Source organism: Prunus dulcis, chromosome 3 (assembly GCF_902201215.1).
Source record: "Prunus dulcis chromosome 3, ALMONDv2, whole genome shotgun sequence".
Taxonomy (NCBI): domain Eukaryota; kingdom Viridiplantae; phylum Streptophyta; class Magnoliopsida; order Rosales; family Rosaceae; genus Prunus; species Prunus dulcis.
This window is the reverse complement of record NC_047652.1, coordinates 16,027,231-16,051,237: the sequence shown is the minus strand read 5'-3', so window position 1 is coordinate 16,051,237 and position 24,007 is coordinate 16,027,231. Positions and strand designations below refer to the sequence as shown.

Here is a 24,007-nt window from a genome sequence, read left to right as displayed (position 1 = left end):
TTCTCAAGCTATTAGAATTAGAGTTTCTTTTATTGTTTTTTTTTTCTTTCTTTCTTTTGTAGACCAGATTTTGGTTGAGCTTTATTTTCTGTTGTTGTTTGGCTCTGCTTTTGAATTTGTACTGTTGTTAATCTTTGATTGAATATATTCTTACCCATAAACTAGGTAAACATACCAAAATCTGTCCACTTTTTCCCTTTCTTTTGGCTTTAAACAGAAAGCGAGCAAGTTCCAAAGTATGGTCAGAATGCTTTTCAAAAAAGCCCATTTCTTCCATCAGAACTTCAACTGCAACACAAGTTAAAAGGTAAAACAGTAATCTGGAAAAAAAAATTACCCGAGAACTTCAATTGTATTAACATATCAGACAATGCAGTAATATTGGGTAGTAACTGCGCACAGAAAGTATCTGAGAGAAACTTTATCATGTGAATAACCTGCTAAATTGTAAACCTTTCATCCACACTAAACATGGCATGATTAGAAAGAAAATCCACAAGAAAATTGATCAAAGATTCTCCACAAGTAAATCTTCCAATTCAAATAATCTTTTCTTCTTTGTTGAATAAACTGGAAATGCCAAGTTCACTTTGCAACAATCATCCACGCATGCACAAATTGTTAAATATAATTTTACTAGAAATGCTAAAGATGCTAATGCAGCAGCCCTGTAAAATTAAGAAAAAATAACTATGTATGTACAATATCTGGAACAATCTATGGAGAAGAGTTTATTGAGATGGAAAGACCTATGAAATATTTATAAGAGAAACTGAAACGAAGACCAATACAATTTAGCTTCCCAATTTGCACCAGAATTACAGGAACGATGTAAATCCTGATAATGTCATTAAAAGAACCAAAACTGACCTAAATTAACTTTCTAGTTCACTTCGTATCCAGTCTTGTGCACACATCAATGCTTGGATGGTAGCTGGGTTCATTGAACTCCAATCACGATCGAGCACTCTTCCTCCAGTGTTGAATGTAGAGTCTATTGGAACTTTTGACACAGGAATTCCCAACACATTGCGTGCCATCATAGATAGGATAGGGTACCTAGGTGCATGAACTTTCCACCAATTTAATATGTCAAACTCTGCATTACGAGGAAAGAGAGGCTCCTCCAAATACTTGTCCAAATCCGACTTTGTCCCATCAATCTCAGTAGTTTCATGCAGAAATTTATCAAAACCAGTCAGCCTATCCCTCAAGTCCCTTCCAGAACCAGGCAAGCGAGAACTACCACCTACTTGCCAAGCCAGACCTTGATCAACATAAGCTAAGCAGGTTGAATGTTCATTATATAGTGTTTTGACACACTCAAAAACATCAGAAATTCGGCCTGGAGCACCACTGCCAAAGAATTGGGCATAATAATAATCTACCGGTTTCATCTTGAATCGAGGATCTAACATGACTGCAACTGCTAAACTCAAGCTACATCTCATCCAATATTCTTCAAATTTGCTTCTCATCTTCAAAGCCAGAGAACTAATGTAATCATCTGCATTCTTGCACCACTCATTCAGCTGCGAGTATACTTCACAAAGCTCAGGAAAATACAAATTTGCAGTTGGAGACTTGAATCTTGTGAAAACATTGGTAACCCCAACAAAGAGCTTTAAGTAGCTAGTAATGATGTTCACTCTATCCCATTCGACATCAGACGGGCACATGGCGTAGACAGGGTCATTTTCTTGCAAAAGAGCAAATGCGTCCCTGTAATCCAAAGCAATTTCAACCATAACATATGTTGAGTTCCATTGCAATGGATTATCTAGGCATAAGCACCTCCTACTCTCACCTCCAACTTGGTGAACTATCGAGTTGAATTTTTCTTGTATTACTTGTGAACTTTTGACATACCGAATACTTCCTCGAATCTTATCAGTCATCTCACATAGTGCTTCCAGAGCATCCTGAGACATCATATTAATAACATTTGCTGCACAGCGTACATCAAATAACTGACCATCACAAGAAAGCAGCTTGTTTTGGGACAGCCTGTCTCTGATTCTAAATACTACATTGTCATTGGTGGAATAACTATCAAATGTCATGGAAAACAAATTACGGTCAATATCCCAATCCATTAAAGATTCCATGATAATTTCTGAATGCTTGTCTTCTGTATGAGAAGAATCAACGACAATAAAATTTAAAATCTTCTTATTTAACTGCCAAGACTCATCAATATAGTGTGCTGTCAAACACAAGTACTCAGTACCATCCAAAGACGCCCACATATCCACCGTAAGGCTGATCTTACCAGGCAATTTACCCAACATGTCTTTCACCTTTTGCTTCTCTTTCCCATAGATCTCCATACAGTCAGCCTCAACTCTTTCAGATGTCACAAGCTCAAATAATGGCTGTAGATTTTTGACAAACACTCTGAATCCAACATGCTCAACCATATCCAATGGATAACCATGTAAAATAATCATTCGAGCAAGATCAAATCTACTCCGCCTTTGATCAAAGTTACCACTTCCATAGTTAATGATGTCATCTTTGGTCTGCTCTTGCTCAAATCTGATATTCACAAGGTTAAAAGCTTCATCCTTCTTCTGCTCTTGATCCAAATTTAAATAAGTTCCTTCCTTTTTCTTTTCTCTTGCTGCAAAGAGTTGAGGTATGCCAAGATTAGATCTTCGCTGACACCTAATTAAATGATTCCTCAAATGTGATGTCCCACTGGTACTTGATCCACTGAGTTTCTTTTTACAATGTCTACACACAGCAATACATTTGTCACCCTTTTTAATCCTATCGAAGTCATTCCACACAACAGATTTTAATCTAGTTGATTTGACAATCACCGCATCAGACATATCCATTGCATTTACTTGGTACTTCACCAGTATCTGCACATTATCAGTAGTAGGATTATTAACCCACAAAGGGAAAAAAAGAATGCAGAAGAGCACCAAAACAAGAAGAAGACGCGTCTACATGACTACCAACCTTTCTTAAATTATCAATTAGCCCTCAATAACAAGGACAGAAAACAATTACGTGTTTTTTTTAATCAGAAAACATTTATATGTGTTTGTGCATTTTTACATCACAAGACAGTGAAACAATCTAAAAGAATTGGTAATAGGCTCATAGACATGATTAGCAACCTCCATAAAAAGTATCTACAATAACCCACAATTATATGACAAACAATATGATAGGCTTTTGTATGTGCAATCCCTAGAAAAACAAAATTTCAAGTTCTGAACCAAAAATCTGTTCTCCTGACCAAAAAAGAAGAACCAAAAATCTGTTCATGTCATTAATAATGAGTCAATCTTTTGTACGTAACACTATAGTTTCCTAGGAAGGGCGACACTTCATTGTTTCCTAAGTTGTTCCTGCCTTGAATTGTGATTTATTTCCAAGAATTTTTGTGAGTTTAATTTTCTTTTGTGGTCCTTTGAGTTGGGCATCAGGGAGTGTTTTTAATTTGTGACAATGCAAGTGGTTGGAACAGAAATAAGGGAGGTTGGAAGCGAAATCAGCAAGGTTATAGTGTATATTCCCACAAGTGGAAAGGTTCCTCTTTCATTAAAGCTGAAAGATAAAGATTGCAAGCCACAAGCATCACTTAGTAAAAAGCAGACTCCCAGATCAAAGTTCCTTAATCATGGTTAGGCTAGGATCAATCACACAGAAGGTTCCTGGACCTATGTTCCTTGATTATGGCAAGGATCAATTTTATCTGAGTGTCAATATTGCTTCAGACACTAAAGTACTAGAGTCTACAGTTGGTTTATATATTTGCTTAAGTTCTAAGTCTTGACATTAAGTACATAGCAGGCTTCAGAAACCCCTGCCTATACAGAGGCAAATAGGGCAGACACATCTCTCTGAATCCTAAAACTTAGCTAATTTTGATGCTACAATTATAATTGAATTAAAGATTTGTAAACTAATGATCCAAATGCCCTACACTCAAAATTTATTCCATCAAAACGTATTGATTTTCTAATTTGCTTAGGTTGATTCTAAACAAAAATGCCAGTCCAATTACGGTTCTCAGGTTAAAACTTCCAAAATTTAGGCAAAACAGTTGGGAATGACTTGCTTATAAATTGATGGTGAGATGAGAACCATGTGGATTGTTGGATGAAAATCAACAAGACACTCATATCCAACAGTGCAGGTGCAAAAAGACACTACTGGAGTAAAAAGTGATGTGAGCTTCCAAGTAACAAATTACTCAAAAGCAACATCACCCAGTTCAAAGAAGCAGACCTAGAGATGCCAAAACAAAAGGCAGTTAACAGAATGGAATAGGATATGAAAAGTTATGACCAATGTGAGAAACACGATTTGATCCATGACTACGTAAAAAGAGCACGAATCATTGAAAATAAGCCCTTAGACACAATTTCTATTTCTTTCAGCAGAAAGTGGCTATAATAGCAAGGATTAGTCCACAATTTTACAAACTTACTATCCACCACTTGTGTTGAAAACAAATTTGGACACAGCCATCTAAGTAAAAACACATAACCAATAATTGGGTAGGAGGAGAGGAGTTAAGGATCAAAACTGCATACTTTTGTAGAACATACAAAATGTAATGCAGGCAGACTCACTCTCTACAAGAATGGATAAAGGGTTGTCATAAAACTCGTGAATATCATTCTACAAGTACTGCAATACACACAGAAAGCATGCATTAGAGAATTTACCATGCCAAGGCCAACAAAACTACAGAAATGGCCCAGCGAATTTATGAAATTTAAAAACTAATTACGGGTTTGCGGTAAATTGATAAGTAAATTAAGATGATTAAGAAACATTAACTCTTTTGTTTATGCTTTCAGGAGAACCAAAAGAAAGAAAGAGAGGGGCAAAAAAAAAAAAAAAAAAAGACATCTTTATCCTCTTCAATGTCTGAGAAGCTTTTGCTCTACAGAAGCAACGACCATTGAAGAAATAACAAAAAAGAAAATGTAATTTTGGTCTGGAAATCCGACCCGATAATGGGACCCGGGTCCATGCCTGGAGAGAGAGGGAAGGTGGGTCGGGTTTTTCAAAATAAGGTAATTAGGTTGGGCAAGACGAGCTTCTGGAGCTCGCCGCGGATCGGTACCGGATAAGAGCGGCCAGGACCCGCCTGACCCAACCCGATTCTAAACGGGTCGCAACAAATCGGGTCAAAGGGCCCACTTTTAAACCCTATTGCGGTTCTCGGATCGGAATAGCAACGTATAAATATAAAAGAATCCAGAAGAAACGCATACGTAAACAAAGCCCCAATAACATTCGGAGTCGGAGCCCGAAGCCAATTTTGGGGCTCAAACCGTAAAAAAAATACAATATCAAATTAAATTGATGAAATGCATCAAAATTAACAAACGAGAAATAATGAGAATAGGGGTTGAAGCCGTACAGTGAAGGAAGAAGCTCAACGAAAGCCGACTTTGCCAGAGAGATGAAGAGAATTGGGGTTGCTAGGGTTAGGGTTTGAGGGGGTTCTGCGACAGTGATAGAGAGAGTGGCACTGTGGGGTAAATATGGAAGCGGGAGAACAATTTGGTAAGAAGGCGCGCAGCGGCGGAAAGGGGTAACGAAGCAATGACTTCGTTCAATTACTAATGTACCCTTTCTGCGAAAATGAGGATTTTTTTCTTTTTTCTTTTTTGGGGTTTTTTTTCCTTTAAAAAATTAATATTGGGGGTGGGGAATGAGATTGATAGAATGTTTACTTGTTTCTTTTTTATTTATTTTTTATTTTTTTGAATGTTACTTGCTAAACAATTATGATTCTTGACATTCTATGTGTTTATTAATATTTGAAAAATTAAAAAATAAATTGATTGAGGAATATATTTTATATGTACATTTCTTTTCTTCTTCTTTTATTCCACTAAATGCTAAATACTATTCCAATGTTCTAAAAACATTTTTTTGTCAATTAAATTTATTCATATAATTAGTAACACACAAGAAAAAAGATTTCATTGTTCTTCCAATAGGTTTTAAAAAAAACAAGCGATAGTTTAAATCAAGGAGATTTCTCATACATACATACTAATAAGATGTCATGGGCGTTCAAATTTGAAATCATTATTCTGTAAATCAATGTTATTTTTCACTGGACTAGACCATATTAACTGTTCTTCCAATAGATTTAATTTCACTAGCTTGTAACTAAATTATTTACTTTTTTTTTATTTCCATTCGGTATTTTCTAATTTTCATGGCTTGGAGCTCTGGAAAGTACCGAATGGGAAGTACATGGTTTGTCCTCTAATTTGATGAGCGTTGTTGAATGCATCAAAGTTCAAACCATCAATGGAGCGAAGAAATCAGGCCATGTATTTGTCGGTGAGATAAAGTGGGTCCCCTGCTATCCCGCAGTGAAGGTGAGCGTGACTTGTGCTTTATGATTGGGTTTAGCTCGACTTCCATGGCTGCGCCTAACAGGCTTATTCAGTTTAAAGGTTTGGGTTAGTGGGCTACTCAGATATCATTTGTGAAATTAACCCTAAATTGTTTTGTTTTAAACTGTTAAAAGTTCGTGTATGCCAATATATATATTATTTTTATTTAATAATATGTGAGAATTTTGTGTATAATATGTGAATTTTGTGTGTTTTATTGAAATTTTTGTAAAAAATATGTCTATTAAACATGAAAATGTACCTGTATAATACGAGTATTGTACGTTTGTTTTTTTTTTTTAAAATGTGAACTTTACCGGGTCTTTAAGACGTGTGTAAAACACAGAAGTATTATTGAAAATACGTACTTACATGTATAATAAATTATTAAACCCGAAAATGCTAAATTGTTTAAATGGGTAATAACTCTGGAAAATTAAAAAATCAAAAGGACAACAAAAACTCAGGTAATGGCCTAATAGTAATGGATAATTCTCTAAACTACTCTTATTGATAAACAAAAATTAGGGAAAAAAATTTAAAAGAAAAAAAGGATTCCACTATATATACTAGCCTCTCAGCACGTGCTTCCGCACTTGCGAGAATCTTTTTTTTTTTATAAAAAATTTAAATTTATTTTAGAATTAAAAAAGATAATGGGTAATTGTGTTCCATAAAAATAGGATTCATTATCTGATTTTTCTTTTAATTTTAAATTTTTTTAATATGAAAAGCTGTGAATTTACCATATTATCCTCATTTAAGTAATAATTTTATTTCTTAATGTTTGGATTAACTAAGGACATTTTCTGGTATTTTGAATGTTTCATCATTCTCTACCTTTTGCTTTATATACATAGATAAAGCGTAGAGCTGCTCGGCTATATTATTTATTAAAAAAATTAAAACAAGAAAAACCCAGTAGAGCCGGCCAGCTATACTATTTTTTAAAACAATTTTAAAAAAAGGTATAGCCGGCCGGCTATACCAAAAATTAGGGAAAATCGAGTATGGCCGAGCGGCTATACTATTTTTTTTAAAAAAATAAAAAATAAAAAACCTAGCATAGCTGAGCGGCTGTACAATTTTTAATATTAAGAATCCAAATACAGCAGCGCGGCTGGACATTCATTTATAGTTAGTAAAATACGAAACAAGAAAAGATATGAATAAAATACATACGTGTTTTATTCGGCAAATTTTTTGCAAATTACAACTTAAATGTTCGGTCACTATATTGTTTTTTCATATAAATTATTTATATTTTTAAATATATATTATTTTTATTCAATAATATGTGAGAATTATGTATATAATACGTGAATTTTATGTGTCTTATTGAAATTTTTGTAAAAAAAAAGTGCAATAAACATGAAAAATACATACGTACCTGTATAATACTAGTATTGTGCGTTTGCTTTTTTTTTTTTTAAACGTGAACTTTACCGAGTCTTTAAGACGTATGCAGAACACATATGTATTATTAAAAAATACATACGTATGTGTATAATACATTATTAAACGTGAAAGTGCTAAAATGTTTATACGGGTAATAACTCTAAAAAAGTAAAAAATCAAAAGGGGAGAATAGACACTCAGGTAATGGCCTAATAGTAATGGATAATGCTCTAAACTACTCTTATCGAAAATCGGGTAAAAATACTTAAAAGAAAAAAAATGATCACACTATAGATGTATAGCCGACTGGCTATATGATTTATTAAAAAAATATATTAAAAAAGGAGCAAGAAAAACCCAGTAAAGCCGCGAGGCTATACAAGTTTTAAAAATAAAAAATAAAAAAATAGAGTATAGCCGACCGACTATACTATTTATTATAAAAAAAACAAAAGAGGTCCCCCAGTTAGCCACACGGCTATACTTATCTGGACACGTGACCGCTCAATCGTAAGGCAGGTCCTCTTTTTTTAATATAAATAGTATAGTTGGTTGGCTATACTCGGTTTTTTATTTTTTTTAAAAAATCGTATAGCCGTGTGGCTGTACTTATTTTGGCAACCACTGGGTGGGGTCCTCTCCTCGGCTATACTAATTTTTTTTTTTTGGCATAAATAGTATAGCTGGGTGACGAAACTCTATTTTTCTGATTTTTTTTAATATAAAAAATTAGTATAGTCGATACGCTATACTCTTTAATTTTTAAATGTTTTTCCTCAATTTTTGTTTATTGATAAGAGTAGTTTAGAGCATTATCCATTACTATTAGGCCATTATCCGAGTCTCTATTATCTCCTTTTCATTTTTTACTTTTCCGGAGTTATTACCCTTATAAAGAATTTACCACCTTCATGTTTAATACACGTATTTTTTATAAAATTTTCAATAATACGCACAAAATTCACATATTATACACATATTTTTCACATAATATTGAATAAAAATAATATTTATTACAAAATGAAATATATTATATTAAAATATTATATAGTGACCAAACTTTTCAGTTGTAACTTGCCAAAATTATTCATGATTACTAACCAATTTATTATGCAACTAAGTTTTACTAGTTTGTAGAGTTGAAATAGCAAATTAATATCTAAAAAGTATAAACTAATGCAACTAGGAAGTCCTTTTTTCTTAATTTTTTTATTAAATAGTCTAGCTTCGTGGCGATACTTATTTGGACACGCAGGCGCCTAATCGATGGGGTCCTCGCTTTAAAAAAACAAAAAAACAAGTACAGCCGTTCGGCTAGACTCGATTTTTTTATTTTTTATTTATACATAGTATAGCCGCACGGCTATACGTTCCTGGACAAGTGGGCACCTAATTGCAAGGCAGGTCTTTTTTAAAAATATAAATCGTATAGCCACTTACATGTACACATGCACGCCGAATCGCAAGGCAGTTTTTTAAATTATAAATCGTATAGCCAGCCACCTATACTCGGTTTTTTTAATTAAATAATAATAATAATAATATAGCCGTGCTGCGGTACTTATTTGGGGTCCTCTCCTTTTTCTTTTAAAAAAATAAATAGTAGGGCCGGTCGGCTATACTCTATTTTTCTTTTTTCTTTTTCCTAAATTTATTTTTAAAAAATAATATTGTCGATCCACTATACTTTTATATATATACTGGATCATTTTTTTCTTTTAAATTTTTTTTTTCCTGATTTTTGTTTACCGATAAAAGTAGTTTAGAGAATTATCCATTACTATTAGGCCATTACTCAAGTCCCTATTGTCCCCTTTTCATTTTTTACTTTTCCAGAGTTATTACCCATAAATAGAATTTACCACTTTCATGTTTCATACACGTATTTTTTTATAAAATTTTCAATAATACACATAAAATTCAAGTATTATACACATATTTTTCACATAATATTGAATAAAAATAATATATATTAAAATATTTATATATTATATTAAAATATTATATAGTGATCGAAATTTTTCAGTTGTAACTTGCCAAAATTGTTAATGATTACTAAATAATTTATTATGCAACTAAGTTTTACTAGCTTGTAGAGTTGAAATAGCAAATTAATATCTATAAAGTATAAACTAATGCAACTAGGAGGTTCTTTTTTCATAATTTTTTTATTTATTAAATAGTCTAGTCATGCCACGATACTTATTTGGACACGTGGGCGCCTAATCATTAGGGTCCTCTCTTTTATTGGAAAAAAAAATAGTATAGTTGTCCGGCTATAATCGGTTTTTTAAAATTTTTTAAATAGTATAGCTGCGCGGCGATACTTTCCTTGACACGCAGGCAGGTCCTTTTTATTTAATATAAATAGTATAGCCGCACGGCTATACTTACTTGGAAGTGGGCACCTAATCGCAAGGCAGGTCCTCTTTTTTTTTTTTTTTATAAATATAAATAGTATAGCTGGGCAGCTATACTTGATTTTTAAAAAAGGACCCACTTAGCGCCAAGGTGCCACCTGTCGAAAACAGTAAAGCTGCCCAGCTATACTATTTTTAAAAAAAGTTAGGGAAAAACAAGTATAGCCGCGCGGCGATACCATTTTTAAAAAAAATTAGGGAAAAACCGAGTATATCCGCTCGCCTATACTATTTTTGTAAGTTGAACATGTTAGGAGGAATTCAAATAGTCCTCGATTTATTTCAACTTGCTATTCTAGCATGATAATACGTGTTATTCCCATATTAACTACATATGATTTCATGATTAATACAATTGTTGCACTTACAAAACGGGTACAAAGTTTTACAGTCCGTGGAATTTGATACTTGACATGTTACATTGACGATAGTTTTTGCTCACGTTCGCATGAATAACCATCTTTAACTCTTCTCATGCATATTCATAATAAAATATATCATATGATCACACACAACTCCATTTAAGTTAACAGACCAAAAAGGATCTCCATTATTGTGATCACAGCAGCTACCAAGCATGGCAACCACACGCAGTAGAACTTAGAAGTGCAGCGGGATATATGTAATTGATGTGTTCGTTGTGTTAGGTTAGGTCATTTTTACATAACATGTTGGGGGGTTGCATCAAGTTAATGCACAAAGTACATGTAATGATGAAAGCTTTTGGAATTATTAAGGAAGAATAATCAAGTGTTCTAGTTGTATCCTGCCCTACCTGTCTCACATGCCTTGACTTTATTCATTCTTGCCTTTTGTTGCCACCACCTTTAGGGTTTGCTTCTACTTTTCTTTTTTTCTTTTTTAAATTACTAACTTTTTATCTTCTTCTTTTTATCTTTTTTTTTTTTCCCATTCTTCTCTCTTTTCTTCATACGGTAAATATAAATCAAATGTATATATCGAGAATGAATTCTCTCTTATTTTCTCATATTAATTGATCATATAACGACTATATATATGAGACATGATTGTAATCATGAAACGTGAATGTGACAAAACTACATTTGTAGTATTCAAGAATATTTTTTCAGAAAGTAGGTGTGCCCATCTTCTTTTCTCATAAGCATGCATTCTATTCTAATTAATTAAGTTCATTTATTTACACCTAAGCATGCCTTTAATTACTATTTCTTATCTTGATTTAGTTATTTTCTACATGTTTTGAATCATATCTCTAACATCCAAAGGCATTTTTTTTATATACGTTAAGTAAAACTTTAATTTATGTTCAAGAAAAACTGAAATCAAATATGTTATGAGATGCCAACGTAAAAGCACTTATAAAAAAAGGAGAAAAGTTTCAAGAGAATGAAAGGTAAGGTATATATGCTAATGCCCTTGAGATATGTGGTCAGTTCATGAACAGCTAGAACGTTGTTTCTTCTCAAAAGAAAACCTCTGATACCAAAAATCCTTTACTTGGCTTCAGCCTTTCGTCAACCTCTCGCACAGGGCAAAGAACCCTTTATATACAGGGCACACATTCTTACGCTTTCCCAACAACCCCACATATCTCAATCCAAATATTGCAGGAATTAATTTGTGAGCAGTCAGATAGCATTTCATCATCAGAATCATCAGAAAGCATGGGTGTTCTTGCAGCCGTTGCTAAAAATTTGGATACATTAATCGGGTAATTAGCAGAAAACCCACCTAAACTTTTGTTTTTGTTTTGTTTTTGTGTGGGTGCGTATTTTTCATATATTATCATTTATAACTGTATACGGATGTGATGTGTCTTCTGCAAAAAGTGGAAAAAGTCTTGTATGAAGGGCGCTTTTCTCTTAAATGTCAACTTCTATACACAGAATTTCAACTATATATAGATGACATCTTGATTTGCTTTAGATTGCATATAAAACGTACATTGTCTGATGCATGAAATAAATAAAACGTACATTGTCTGATACATGAAATAAATAATACGCACATTGCCTGATGCCACGGAATCACTTAACGACTTCAATAATGGGCTGGCTAACGGCGTGATCAATTTGTAGGTTTTCCAAGAGTTCAGGCATGTGCTTGAAAATTTTAGAAGGTTGGGTAATTGCTTATAACGACCCCTAAAGTTTGGGTACTAATATGTAGTTTACCTCCTTTTTTTTTATAGTACTCCTAGCTTGTTGCATATTAACATTAATGTTTTGATCACCATCTTATAACTTGCAAGATTGTTCATGTGGATATTTTGGAAATCTACCCAAAAAAATGTTTGATCATAAGAACTGCAACTTAGTAATTGATGATTCATTTTAAACCAAATAAATAATTAAATTGTCATCATTTTTCAAGTCTTAAGAATGAACTGACCTTGAGATTTTTTTTTTTTTCTTTTGATCATCTGCTCTGCAGGCCAGGAGTGATGCTTCTTTATCCTTTGTAAGTAAATGACATCTCTCTATAAGATAAATTAAAAAGGGCAACAAAAGCAAAGACCTGAGCTAACTAAAATATGTTTCTCCATTTGTGGATCATGAACAGGTATGCATCAATGCGAGCAATCGAGAGCCCTTCTGCACTAGACGATCAGCAGTGGCTAACGTATTGGGTTATATATTCCTTCATAACATTATTCGAGCTATCATGCTGGAAAGTCTTGGCTTGGTAAGTCAAAATTTTAATTTTGTATGCATATATATATATATATATATATATATATATATATACATACATTCTAACATATTCAATATACTTGTAACTCCAAAGTGCGCAGTTAACCTTACACCCGAGATCCTCCATCTCTTAAATATCGCTTGTATAAAAAAGACATATTTAATGTATTATGTGTGTGTAGGATCCCAATATGGCCGTATATGAAGCTGCTGTTTTGCATGTGGTTGGTGTTGCCAATTTACAACGGAGCAGCCTATATTTATGAGAACATTGTGAGAAAATATGTGAAGCTTGGAGGGTATATGGTGAGCTCAAACAAGCCAGATGGTCAGAAGAAGGTCCTCCAAATGATGAGCCTGGATGCAAGGAGGTCCGTTGAGCGTTTCATCGATCAACATGGTATTGATGCTTTCGAAAGAGTCGTCAAAGCCGTATGTATAAATTAATGTTAATCATGATCCATTAGTTAATATTTATGCATGCCTTCTATCTGGGATTAAATTTATTAGTGCGTGATCAAAATTTTCAGGCTGAAAAAGAAGCTAGGAAGTACTGAGGAGAAGCTGAAAAGACATCTGGTCTTCTTTTTATTTTTATTACATATATATATATATATATATAATATGTAAATGTGAAAACTGTAAGAAACAAAATGTTCTTCTGCTGCGATGGACATGTAGCAGAAACTAACAATTAATGTTGTTTTTTTTATTTCTTTGGTCTGACAATGAAATTCAATGATATACATGCATGGATTAAATACAGCACTTGTTCTTGATGTGCTGTGTTTTATGTCATGGAGGCCGACTTTTTCTGTTTCTTGTGATTAATCTTCTTTCTTTGGTATATATAATAACTTCTCTCGATTTTTGGAGAATATGCTAATAAAAGCCAAAAAAAGGCAAAAAAAACCTGACTAAATTCCCTGCTAACCAAAGGATATTAGGATATTCAGACTTCAAAAAATTCATATGATGAAGAAAACAATAATCACTTCGCTTTGTAGAATTCCAGAAACAGAATGATGTAGTCTGAAAATAACTTGAATTGTAAGATAAGCATATACGCCACTACTGCAATGTCATATTTTACAGAAGCCATGTGGAGAATACATTGCTGCAGAAACAGATGTTAAAAATACAAAGTTTTTCGACAGTTATAATTGGAAAAGTGTTTCGAATTGTCACTGCAAGTGCAACGGCGCCAAATCATGTATGAACTATGCTGGTATTCACACATGAACATTTCTGTATCCTGGACTAAGTAGTGATCCTGTTGCATTCACAAAAAATGTGATGCTTATAAGCATGACAGATAATAAAATAATTAAGATGATGGGGAAGGAAAATATTTTCAATCGAATAAGACTTACTTCTAAAACCTGTAAATCTTTGTTGATTTCTTCTGAGGCTCTGGTTCTCTACAACCATTAGGTACTGCAACAAAGGGGATAGTTGAATGGATTGGCCTGGAGATATCCTGATCCACATTTTGAGTGGGTTTTAGGATGTGTTTTGCTCCTGCGCATAGTTTAATGGGACCAGATTTCACCATACCATCTACTTTGGAGGACTCAATTCCAAAGCTTCCGAATCCATCCTCTTGAATTTCATGTAGGCTGCAACCCAAATCACTTGCTTTTGTCCTACTCGAGTCAACGTCAAGTGCTCTCGAAGTAGATTGCATTTCACTGAAAAAGTTCCCTCTTGATGACCCTGCAACAGCACTCAACTTTTCTTGCATTTCTAAGTTGAACATGTTAGGAGGAATTGTTGAATCAACTGCTTTTACTGCAAGTCTCTTGGTTTTCTTGCAAGGATAAGGGTCTTTGATACCATAATCTTTTGATTTCAATCTGTCTTTTACCTTGGTTCTGTTTCTGTAGCCCATATTGATGGCAGACATTGCTTTTTGATTTCCTCCTGTATTGGCTGGAGCATGTGGAGGCAGAAATGTAGTTGCCGGACTAGGTGAACTCATCACTTGTGAATGATAGGTCATCAAATTGCAAGGATAAGAAAATTCAGATGAATGATGCATGAACGGCGCGGTGAAAATATCACTTCTCGGCATAATATGATGATGGTTTTTCCTACCCACATCTGGAAAAGATTGAGAAGCTGTATTTGGTGGTTTTCCCTGTAGTGTTGCATGTAACAACCAAGGGGGCAGGCCCTTGGAGGAGCTCTGAAACCATGGTGATTGGACATTTTCTCTGCATTCCGGATTTAGGAAAGGAAAGCCAAATGCTGATTTTGTAAAATGTGGTGGGTTCTGCTTGTAATTGAATTCAGCAGGTCTTAAAACCCCATGTCCACAGGTAGTTTGTGGACCAGAAAATACAGGTAGTTGAGAGCCAAACTGTAGAGATTCAGCTCCAGATATGAAGGCTTCCGGGAAGTTGGGTGCCCTATTAAACATTGCAGGTGAAGTGGGTAACTGAGCAAAATGGATCAAATTTGAACTTGGACTTCTGTGGGCGGTAAGGCTGCCAGTTTGAAAATCTGAATTGCTTTGCCAGTTGTGGTAAGGATGAGGAAATCTATATTCTGGGGCTTTCATCAGAAAATTTTGTAGAGAGGCGTGTTCGCTGTGAATTTCTGAAGACTGTGCTACAGTTTCTTTCAACTTCCCTGATGCCGTGTCTGGAAGCCAACTCTGCTGGAAATTCTTGTTCAAGGAAGAACTATGCAAGGCAGTACTTGAAGGACAATGCTCTGCTATAATCTCCTTATCTGTCCAAACTTTTCCATCCTCAAATCCTTGAATCTCTCTACTACTTTTACCAATTGCAACATCTTTTCCCATTAACCGCATTGTTGGTTGATTCATATTCGACGATGTGTGACCTGAATTATCCATAGGCATCATTCCCACTGTCTTTTGGTTCTGTACCTGGTCAAATTGTCTGCATCCACTGGTAGAGATATTCATGAGGTTCAGGCCTGAATCAAGCGGACGAAAAGAGTGGCTGCTTCTGCTGCTCTCAAAATCAAGCTGGTGTATACCTGCTCTTTGAGTGCTATCCAAGTAAGTAACACCTAACCTGTCTGGAAAATGTGAATTAAAATTCTCTTTAACATAATTCTGCATAGGAAACAAATTCAACTGATCATTTGGAAGTTCTTTCTCCACAAAATGCTTCTTGTATGCAGTCAAAGAATCTTCCATACTCGTTCTGTGGGTAAAGTTATGTGCTGGTAAGCTACTCGTACTCATCAACTGGCTAAAATTCTGCACAGGTAAGCTACTGGAGGACCCTGGTATAGTATCCAACTTCCTCAGCTGGTTGAACCCACTTCTACCCGTTGGACTCAACTGGATTAGTTCACCCTGCGAATTGAGAGGCAAACCAATAAAATCCTCATCCACGCACCTTTCCCTAAAGGAACCTGCTCTTTGTTTCCACTCTGGAAAGGGATATGAGGCACCCATCAAGTTCATGGGAGGACATAATGATTGGCGGTGCAGACCATGATCACTAAATTTATCTATTTCAGATTGTGAAGGGAATGGAAGCCCCCCCCTTGCAATCTCATTGAAAGTGAAACTAGATGAAAAAGGTTCAGGAAATGCTCCTGCATTTTCCCTTGAACTCATAGCAGCTCCATGGATAGGATGTTCAATATGATCAATCATCGTCCCACTGGAACCAAAAGCTCTGGAAACAGCAACTCCATGAGTATTTGTGCGTGGTTCTTCTAGAGCAGATATCAATCTTGGAATGCCAGCATATGCAGGTTTATGTGAGGTGATTGGATAGCCTTGACCGAACATACTCAAATTATTATCTTCAGTTGCAGCTCTACTTGCAGGTACAGATTTATCAGGCAAATGCTTTACTTTTTCCTGATGAGTAATATGTGGCCTCAGAAAACTTGGTATATCAGCATGATCAGATATTTTAGGCAATTCCTTCCTTCCAATTATACTGCAGGCCTCAGTTCCATTATCTGTGCCAATTGAAACATGATTTTCTCTTCTGTCTACCTCCATGGGGGCTGCTTCTTTATTACTGTCAGCAGACTGGTCCTTCTCAGATGAACTAACAAAGGTATCAGAAGATAAGTTGCCAACAGTATTGTGTTGAAAGGAAGACAATCCATTCTTCCTTGGGCCAAGTATGTGATTCTTGTCAGAAAACTTAACATGCCTTTCTGAGTGTTGAATACCACAAGGATTTGCTTGACTATCACCTTGCATGCTGCAAAATGCGGAGTTCTGACCACAAACGTCATGATTCTTGAGAATGCTGCGAACAGCAAAAATTTGCTTCTGATGCTTAGGAATCAATTTGGATGTTTGAACTACTTTTCTCTTCTTTGTAGATAAGTATTTCAGATTTGGCGTCCTTGCACGGACAGTTACACCATCCCAAATGTCCAGTGCAAACTTCTTATTCAGCTTTTTGGCAAAAGTGACTGGATTTTGCAATTTGAGTTTGCAAGACTTCTCCTGATTCAGACAAGAAAGTCATTACACCATTTCATATAAATTCTTCAATCAAAACACATTATCATATACAAATCTTCATTCATAGATCATCCTTGCAAAAAATCATGCAAATTGAAAATCATTAAGGCTTCTAATAGGGACCTACAAAATAGACAAACATGGTGCTTCAAGAAAATACTATAATAACAACCATCTAATTGAGTGGTCAAATGGTCTCAGATCTAAGTTATTTTTTGGACAGATGATCTTTGAGGGAATATCTAAACACTAAACTGTTCGGATCATTGAAATACAATATGTAGTGGACCCCACAAGGGTGTCCCTCAAATAAACTTATATATCAAATATATCAAGATTTATATGTTGTTGGACTCTTCAATTAAAAAAATAAAGTACGTTAAGCATCAACTGTAGACAGGTAATTTCAGTCAATGAGATAAGTCGACCCAATGACAAAACCATATATCAAGCAGTCTCGAAATTCAGCTGCGTTGCAAATAAGGTGTCATCTGTCCAACTCCATTACAAAGGATTGTAAGCTGTCAGTGCATATTACCCCCTCTCTATCTGAGGATTTCCAAATAATCAGTTTCATATAAAAACTAGCAGCATCCTAGAGAATGCTCTCTTGTCCAAACCATTTGTCTCGCAATCCAAACATTCACATTATGGCCATATATAGCTGGTTCAAGCAAGATAAACTGAGACTCATAATGTCCATCCTTCTTTCAATCAATGGCATCAAGTAGCCGTGTAAAACTTCATATGGAGATTGTTCTATACCACTAGATCAAAGTAGCCATAGTGCTGCTTCAAATTCAGAATTCCTATACAGTGAATTTTGCAGAAAGGAATCTTCATCTCGAACTGCATATCATATTTATCTTAGAACAATTAGACCGATTCATCTTCTGGAGTGAAATATCATCCTTTGGTATCATCCTCTCGAACTACATATCAGGCCATGCCACAAAGATTAAGAAAGTGCAAAACGAAGAAAGGGCTCCAAATACAAGGACAAATACCCATGCAACAAATCTCTTATTCTTACGTAATTCCAAACTTTCAAGACCCCATATCCAGCCAAGTAACTAATATAAGCAGAATAAACTCCGCTTAACAAGATCTTGTCCATACGATAAAGATGTTTCACTGTTCGAGTCACAGTATTCTGATGACATGATGACAGAAGAATGCAAATCATCTAGCATGCATCATATACACGCCCTTCCAAACGGTCAACCAATGGAGCAACATCCCAAAACAGTCCTCCATAACCTGCTGTGATGACTTTTTAATCTCTCTATATATAAAGTGATGTATATATTGAAATCAGAAGTTGAAGAAGTGGTGGACCCAGAAACTCCGAAGGCCAACCAGAAACTCCAAAATATGAAAGACAAAGACCAAGAAGATCATACAAAACAACAGTACTTCTTGCCCATTTCAACAAAGAAACGATGCATTTTTGTATTGCATCTCCAGATGATCAGAAATCAACCAGTTTCCATTACAAACATATATATGTAAGACTTTGCAAAATTGCTTTCAAATTACCACACTTTAAAGCATAATAGCTAGAACCCATCAGTCATATAAACACAGAAGCCCACCACTTATGAATCTCAATCCAATCTCCCATCAATCTATATCAATGTCATTAATCAAACACCAGCTGCCATCTGATCAAAATCAGAGGGTACTTTGACCCCCAATTCCCAAATGATTATCTCCACAGTGGGGTAAAGACATCATCATTGATTAGCCCAGGATACACTTTGCGAAACGAGGGGCAAAAACTGATCTCCCAACCTATCTAATACCCCTTTTTCTATTCAAATCAAACCCGTACTGTACAGCTGGAGCACCAACCATCCTTCTCCATAACCCAATGAAAATCCTCCCAAAAATAACAACCCATAAAATCTCCTGCATAATATTTTGTTTTCTAACATTTGTTCTCCTTTATTCTCAGAACCTCATTGCTGCTAAGTTGTTGAGACAAGGTACAATCACAAATGTATTGCAGTAATTTTATGCACACAGTGTGAGGAAAAGAAAAAAAGGAGAGCAAACAACCAAATGATAATATTGCAACTCAATTTATGATATGAATCATGAAAACATATATACGCATTAGTATTTTATGGTATAAAAATTGACCCCATACCTTGTTTGCAATTAACCCATCATTCTTCTTCTTCTTATTCTTCTTATTCTTCATCACCATCTTCTTGTTGAACTTCTTCTTGTTCTCCTCCAACAACAACACCTTCTTCTTCTCCTTCTTCCTTTTCTTTACCTTCTTTGCCTTCAACCTTGAAACACTGAAACTACTATCACCACCACTCTCACCCAACAGCTCACAATCTTCATCATCACCATCATCATCTTCTTCGTAATGATTTTGGATCTGAGGTGCCACGGCGAAAATCTCAGCAATAGATCTCTTCTTGGGTACTTTGGACTTGGCCTTCCTCATCTGCCTCCGCTCCTCCCTCGACGCCTGAGCAAGGCAGCTGTCGATATGCGCATTCACGGCGTTGACAGTGGCCGATGAGAAATCTTTACAAACTGGACAAACCAACGACGACGACGTCTCAGACGATTTCTGGGTTTCCTGAGACTCGACCTCAGCCTCAAGCTCATCGGCAACGGCAGTGAATTCGATGTCGTTTCTGGGAATATCTGAGCTTTCTTTGTTAATAAGCGTTAACATCTGTTCTGGGTGGTGGTGGTGGGGATTAGTGGATGCTCTTAAGCGGTGGAGCTCGTGGGCCCACCACTTGAACTTGGTGATAGTGATCGGAGGAAGCAAGGCCTCGACTTGTTCCTTCTTCTTCTTCTTCTTCTTCTTCTCCTTCATATCTTCATCATCTTCATCAGCATCATGATTGTCTGCAGCAGTGAAGGGATAGGATTTGAACACGTCCACGGTTCTCATCTTTGCCGCGTACTCTCTGCAACAGACGAAATCAAAAGCAGCATATAAATTGTAAAGCAGAGAAAAACTCACTGAATCTGAGCTGAACAGTAAGCAGCAAAGCTTACCGGATGGAGAAGCCTTCAAACGCAACAGCCATGGTCGTTTTGGAAGAGATTATTATTCTTTGAAGAAGAAGAAGAAGAAGAGAAGGAAATGAGGATAAGGGTTGTAGCTAGGTAGAGAGAGAGAGAGAGAAGAGAATCAAAGAGCAAAGCTTTAGAGGAGGATAGAGAAAATGAGAGAAAGGAAGAGAGAGATAGAGAGGTGTTTGTTTTGTACTTTTTTTTTTCTTTTCTTTCTTGTGTTTATTATTATTTTCTTTTTCCCGCTCGATGGAGGGAAGGACAGACAGACTGAAGACTGAAGAGAAGTACTGATGGGCTGAAGAGGTGGTGGTATTTGCTATAGCTTTCTTCTCTCTCCTTCTCTCTCTCTTTCTCTCTCTAACAACAAGAGCAGCAGCAGCACTTTCTTTGCTTTCTTTCCCCCTATTTATGACTGACAGCGACCTGTGAGACCCCTACGCAAAACGCTAAAGTGACCCAACACAACTACTCTCTCTCTCTCTCTCTCTCTCTCTCATCCCCACACCCTTGCCTATTTTTCCCGTTCTTTTACATTTTTCTATCTTTTCCTTTTATATACTTATACGTAAGGAACAGTTTTGGTACTATTGTGAATATCTAATATAGTATCTGACATGACGATGTGATGCATTAAATTCATTTATATTATAACACATTTACAAAATGTAATATTATCGAAACACCACACAATAATATTGTGATAAGAAAACATTTCAAAGTATCTTGTGAACATTACTTTTACATTTTGTACATATGTAAAGAATAATATTTTCTTTTGAATTGTATGGTGTAAGTTTGTAGAATTTTTTGATGACACCATGAATTGAAATTTCAATTGAGATCTCAATGATATTCTATTTTTTTATGTTATCAATTTAATATGCATTTATATGATATATCATAAGGAGAAGAATCGAACATAAAATATTGAACGCAAAGTTAAAATATTCTTCACTGCTTGAACTACAAAGAGTGCATACTTAAATAAAACCCCATTTTACAATGAGTTATGCAACTCATTTTCATTGAAACTGTGGGCAGTATGAGAGAAGTATTTCTTAAAAAAGGATTATAATCAAACCATTAATTTATTATATCATTTAAACTATATCTAAAAAGTTCGTGTACAAAACAGCACCCATATTCGATTATTCTTGTAGCCATAAGCAGCAAGGATTCTGCTATGCCTATGCATTCAAAAGCAACCCCCAACATAACACAACACGACAACATCGCGTGAACATACGCACTTGATTTTATTATTATTATTATTATTCTCAAAATAAAATTTAATTACATTGAATTTGCCTTCTCTACACCTAGGGCGTACCTCATATATAAGTTTCATAAATTAATAGGTATGTGTATATAGTTATTCTTTTATATGGATGTTTACATATTATTATTGTGTTGATATCATTATAAATAAATAAAAAAATAAGAAAAAATAATACATCATATATATGACGTCTGCATGATAATAACGTTCAGATATCCGCATAAAAAAATTTCTGCTATATCTCTCACGCATATATATATAGACATGGACCACCACAATTATATATCTACGTACAGTTTGGAGTAATTTTTAAACTCGCAGTGCGTAGTTAGAAGTGAAATAAGTTTTATTGGTTGTGTTGTGGTGGACCTTTTAGATTTAGACCTTGTGGTGAAGGGCAGGGCCTACTCGTGAATTAACATCAACCTTCTCTCTCACCCCCAATGCATGGACCACAGTTGCAAACAAATTTATTTAAGTCTACCTACATCAAATGGTAGCTGGTCCCCTGAACTTAAATTGTTTGTGACTTTTATAAGCTATTTACCAAGACAAAATACAATGCTAATTATAGATTATAGATTCTCATTAGTTTCAACTTTCATCCACTGAACTAACTATAAATGGTTATGCAATCCTTACCTGTCAACTTGTGGTGTTGACATGTATCCTTATACAAGGTAATTAATTTTTTCTTACCAAACCATGACAATTTTGATCAAGACGTTCTATATATTTTTCTTAAAGATATGAAACGTTGAGAAAACTTCATTTTTATTCAATTTACTTTGATTTGATTATTACGACATATGATTGATTGTTTTAGGATGAAGTCCAAAATTTGATACTTAAAAACCTAAAACCGAAGCTCTAAAGAATCATTTTATACCCTAAAGAATAAATTTTGTCAAAAAACGTGATCAACATTGAAGAAAATTGAATAGAAATGAGGTTTTCTCAACGCTTGCACGTGGAATTTTTGTCCATATATATGCTTTCATGAAACAAAATTGTTGATTAGGTGGTGTCTCAACATATTATGCTATAGTATGTGACTATTATTATTGCTCTTAATAACAAGGACAAAACTAGTTGTATATGCAAAGGATTAATTGCATGGAAGGAATATGTGCATATAATAGAACGGAATAAAGATCCAAGACATAAACCGTGGCAAATTAAATTTCGATGCAGAATGTTATTGATATCTCCACATGTTAAGAGAACATTACATTGCATATATTCACAAGCTTTGTATTAATTATATACAATTTAAAGAATGATGAAAGAAGAATATCTAACACTGTGTCGAGCGGAGTTACCAGTGGTTGTGGTTCTCTTCCTTTTTCATGTTTGTCACTCAAGATCGAAATCCTAGAATTTCTTTTTCTTCCAATAAAATAAAAAAAAAGAATAACACTTTTTATTTCTGAAAAATATTGAATTAAAGAACTAAGAACAATATAAAAGGCGTGCGTGAAACCAAATCCTTCTCTCTTGCGTTGACTAAAATCAAGTAAAACAGAAGTGCACAAGGTACTTATCAAGAACAATGCAAAAAAGTGAGCATCTGAATCCCAATTAATTAATAGAGCGCATGCACAAATAGTTGGAAGCACTTGCAAAATAGAAATTATTTTTATTTTTTATACACAACTATATATATATACAGACATGTATTATATATTTGGTGAGCAGGTCAGCTACTCCCATTCACCTCTCCCTGTAGCAGAATTTCATTGCTACATCCACAAAATCTTTTGTAATAGTTACTTGCAGACTTGCAATTCTCCTCCTCAGGATACATATGCTTCCTACAAGAAGTTGAACTAACATTAATTAAGTACTGGAACTCCTGTAAAATTTATTAGCTTTTTAATAATTTTCTATTAATCCGTCGTTTTGTACTTTCTTTATCCGAAGCTCATACGTCTGATATATAGGGACCCTCCTAATATCATTTGTGATGTTTAGAGGATGGACGGTTTGTAATCTTCTTTTATGGGTCGATATCGTTTCTTTTCAAAAATCGATTGAATCCTTCATGCAATAATGTTTTGTTAAACTTAGTACCAACTTCTAACCCATTAATTAGATGTTGTTAGTTTCGTACTTATTAGTTGAATTGCTTGCTCCCACTTAATTATACAAGAAACCAACCAGCAAGATATACAGATGGGTTTCTAAATCTCTTTCGTAGGTGATCAAAGGTAGGGTTTTCCCATTGCCCCAAAAACTAAAGCGAGTAGATATGGCTTTGACTTGTTGGAGAGTGAGCCTAGATGAAGCTCTTGAATTGAAAGTACGATAAATTTGCA

The 24,007-nt window shown here is 34.9% G+C and overlaps 3 protein-coding genes across 3 annotated transcripts; 1 reads left to right on the top strand and 2 right to left on the bottom strand.

Moving 5' to 3' along the window:
• Positions 1 to 773: 773 nt before the first annotated feature.
• LOC117620553 (zinc finger BED domain-containing protein RICESLEEPER 1-like) lies at positions 774 to 5,582 on the bottom strand. The gene is made up of 2 exons (XM_034350648.1): positions 5,396 to 5,582; positions 774 to 2,870 (listed from the first exon to the last, which is right to left on the bottom strand). The coding sequence occupies exon 2, from the start codon at positions 2,841 to 2,843 to the stop codon at positions 876 to 878; it is 1,968 nt and encodes a 655-aa protein (XP_034206539.1). The 5' UTR covers positions 2,844 to 2,870; positions 5,396 to 5,582; the 3' UTR covers positions 774 to 875.
• A 6,097-nt stretch (positions 5,583 to 11,679) lies between these two features.
• On the top strand, positions 11,680 to 13,680 carry LOC117622732 (HVA22-like protein f). Its single transcript, XM_034353496.1, has 5 exons — positions 11,680 to 11,900; positions 12,623 to 12,649; positions 12,752 to 12,874; positions 13,065 to 13,314; positions 13,413 to 13,680. Exons 1-5 carry the CDS (start codon positions 11,854 to 11,856, stop codon positions 13,437 to 13,439), a joined length of 474 nt encoding a protein of 157 aa, XP_034209387.1. The 5' UTR covers positions 11,680 to 11,853; the 3' UTR covers positions 13,440 to 13,680.
• Positions 13,681 to 13,858: 178 nt separating this feature from the next.
• On the bottom strand, positions 13,859 to 20,770 carry LOC117623117. Its single transcript, XM_034353979.1, has 4 exons — positions 20,390 to 20,770; positions 19,509 to 20,298; positions 14,256 to 17,338; positions 13,859 to 14,155 (listed from the first exon to the last, which is right to left on the bottom strand). The coding sequence occupies exons 1-3, from the start codon at positions 20,419 to 20,421 to the stop codon at positions 14,258 to 14,260; spliced, it is 3,903 nt and encodes a 1,300-aa protein (XP_034209870.1). The 5' UTR covers positions 20,422 to 20,770; the 3' UTR covers positions 13,859 to 14,155; positions 14,256 to 14,257.
• Positions 20,771 to 24,007: the final 3,237 nt, after the last annotated feature.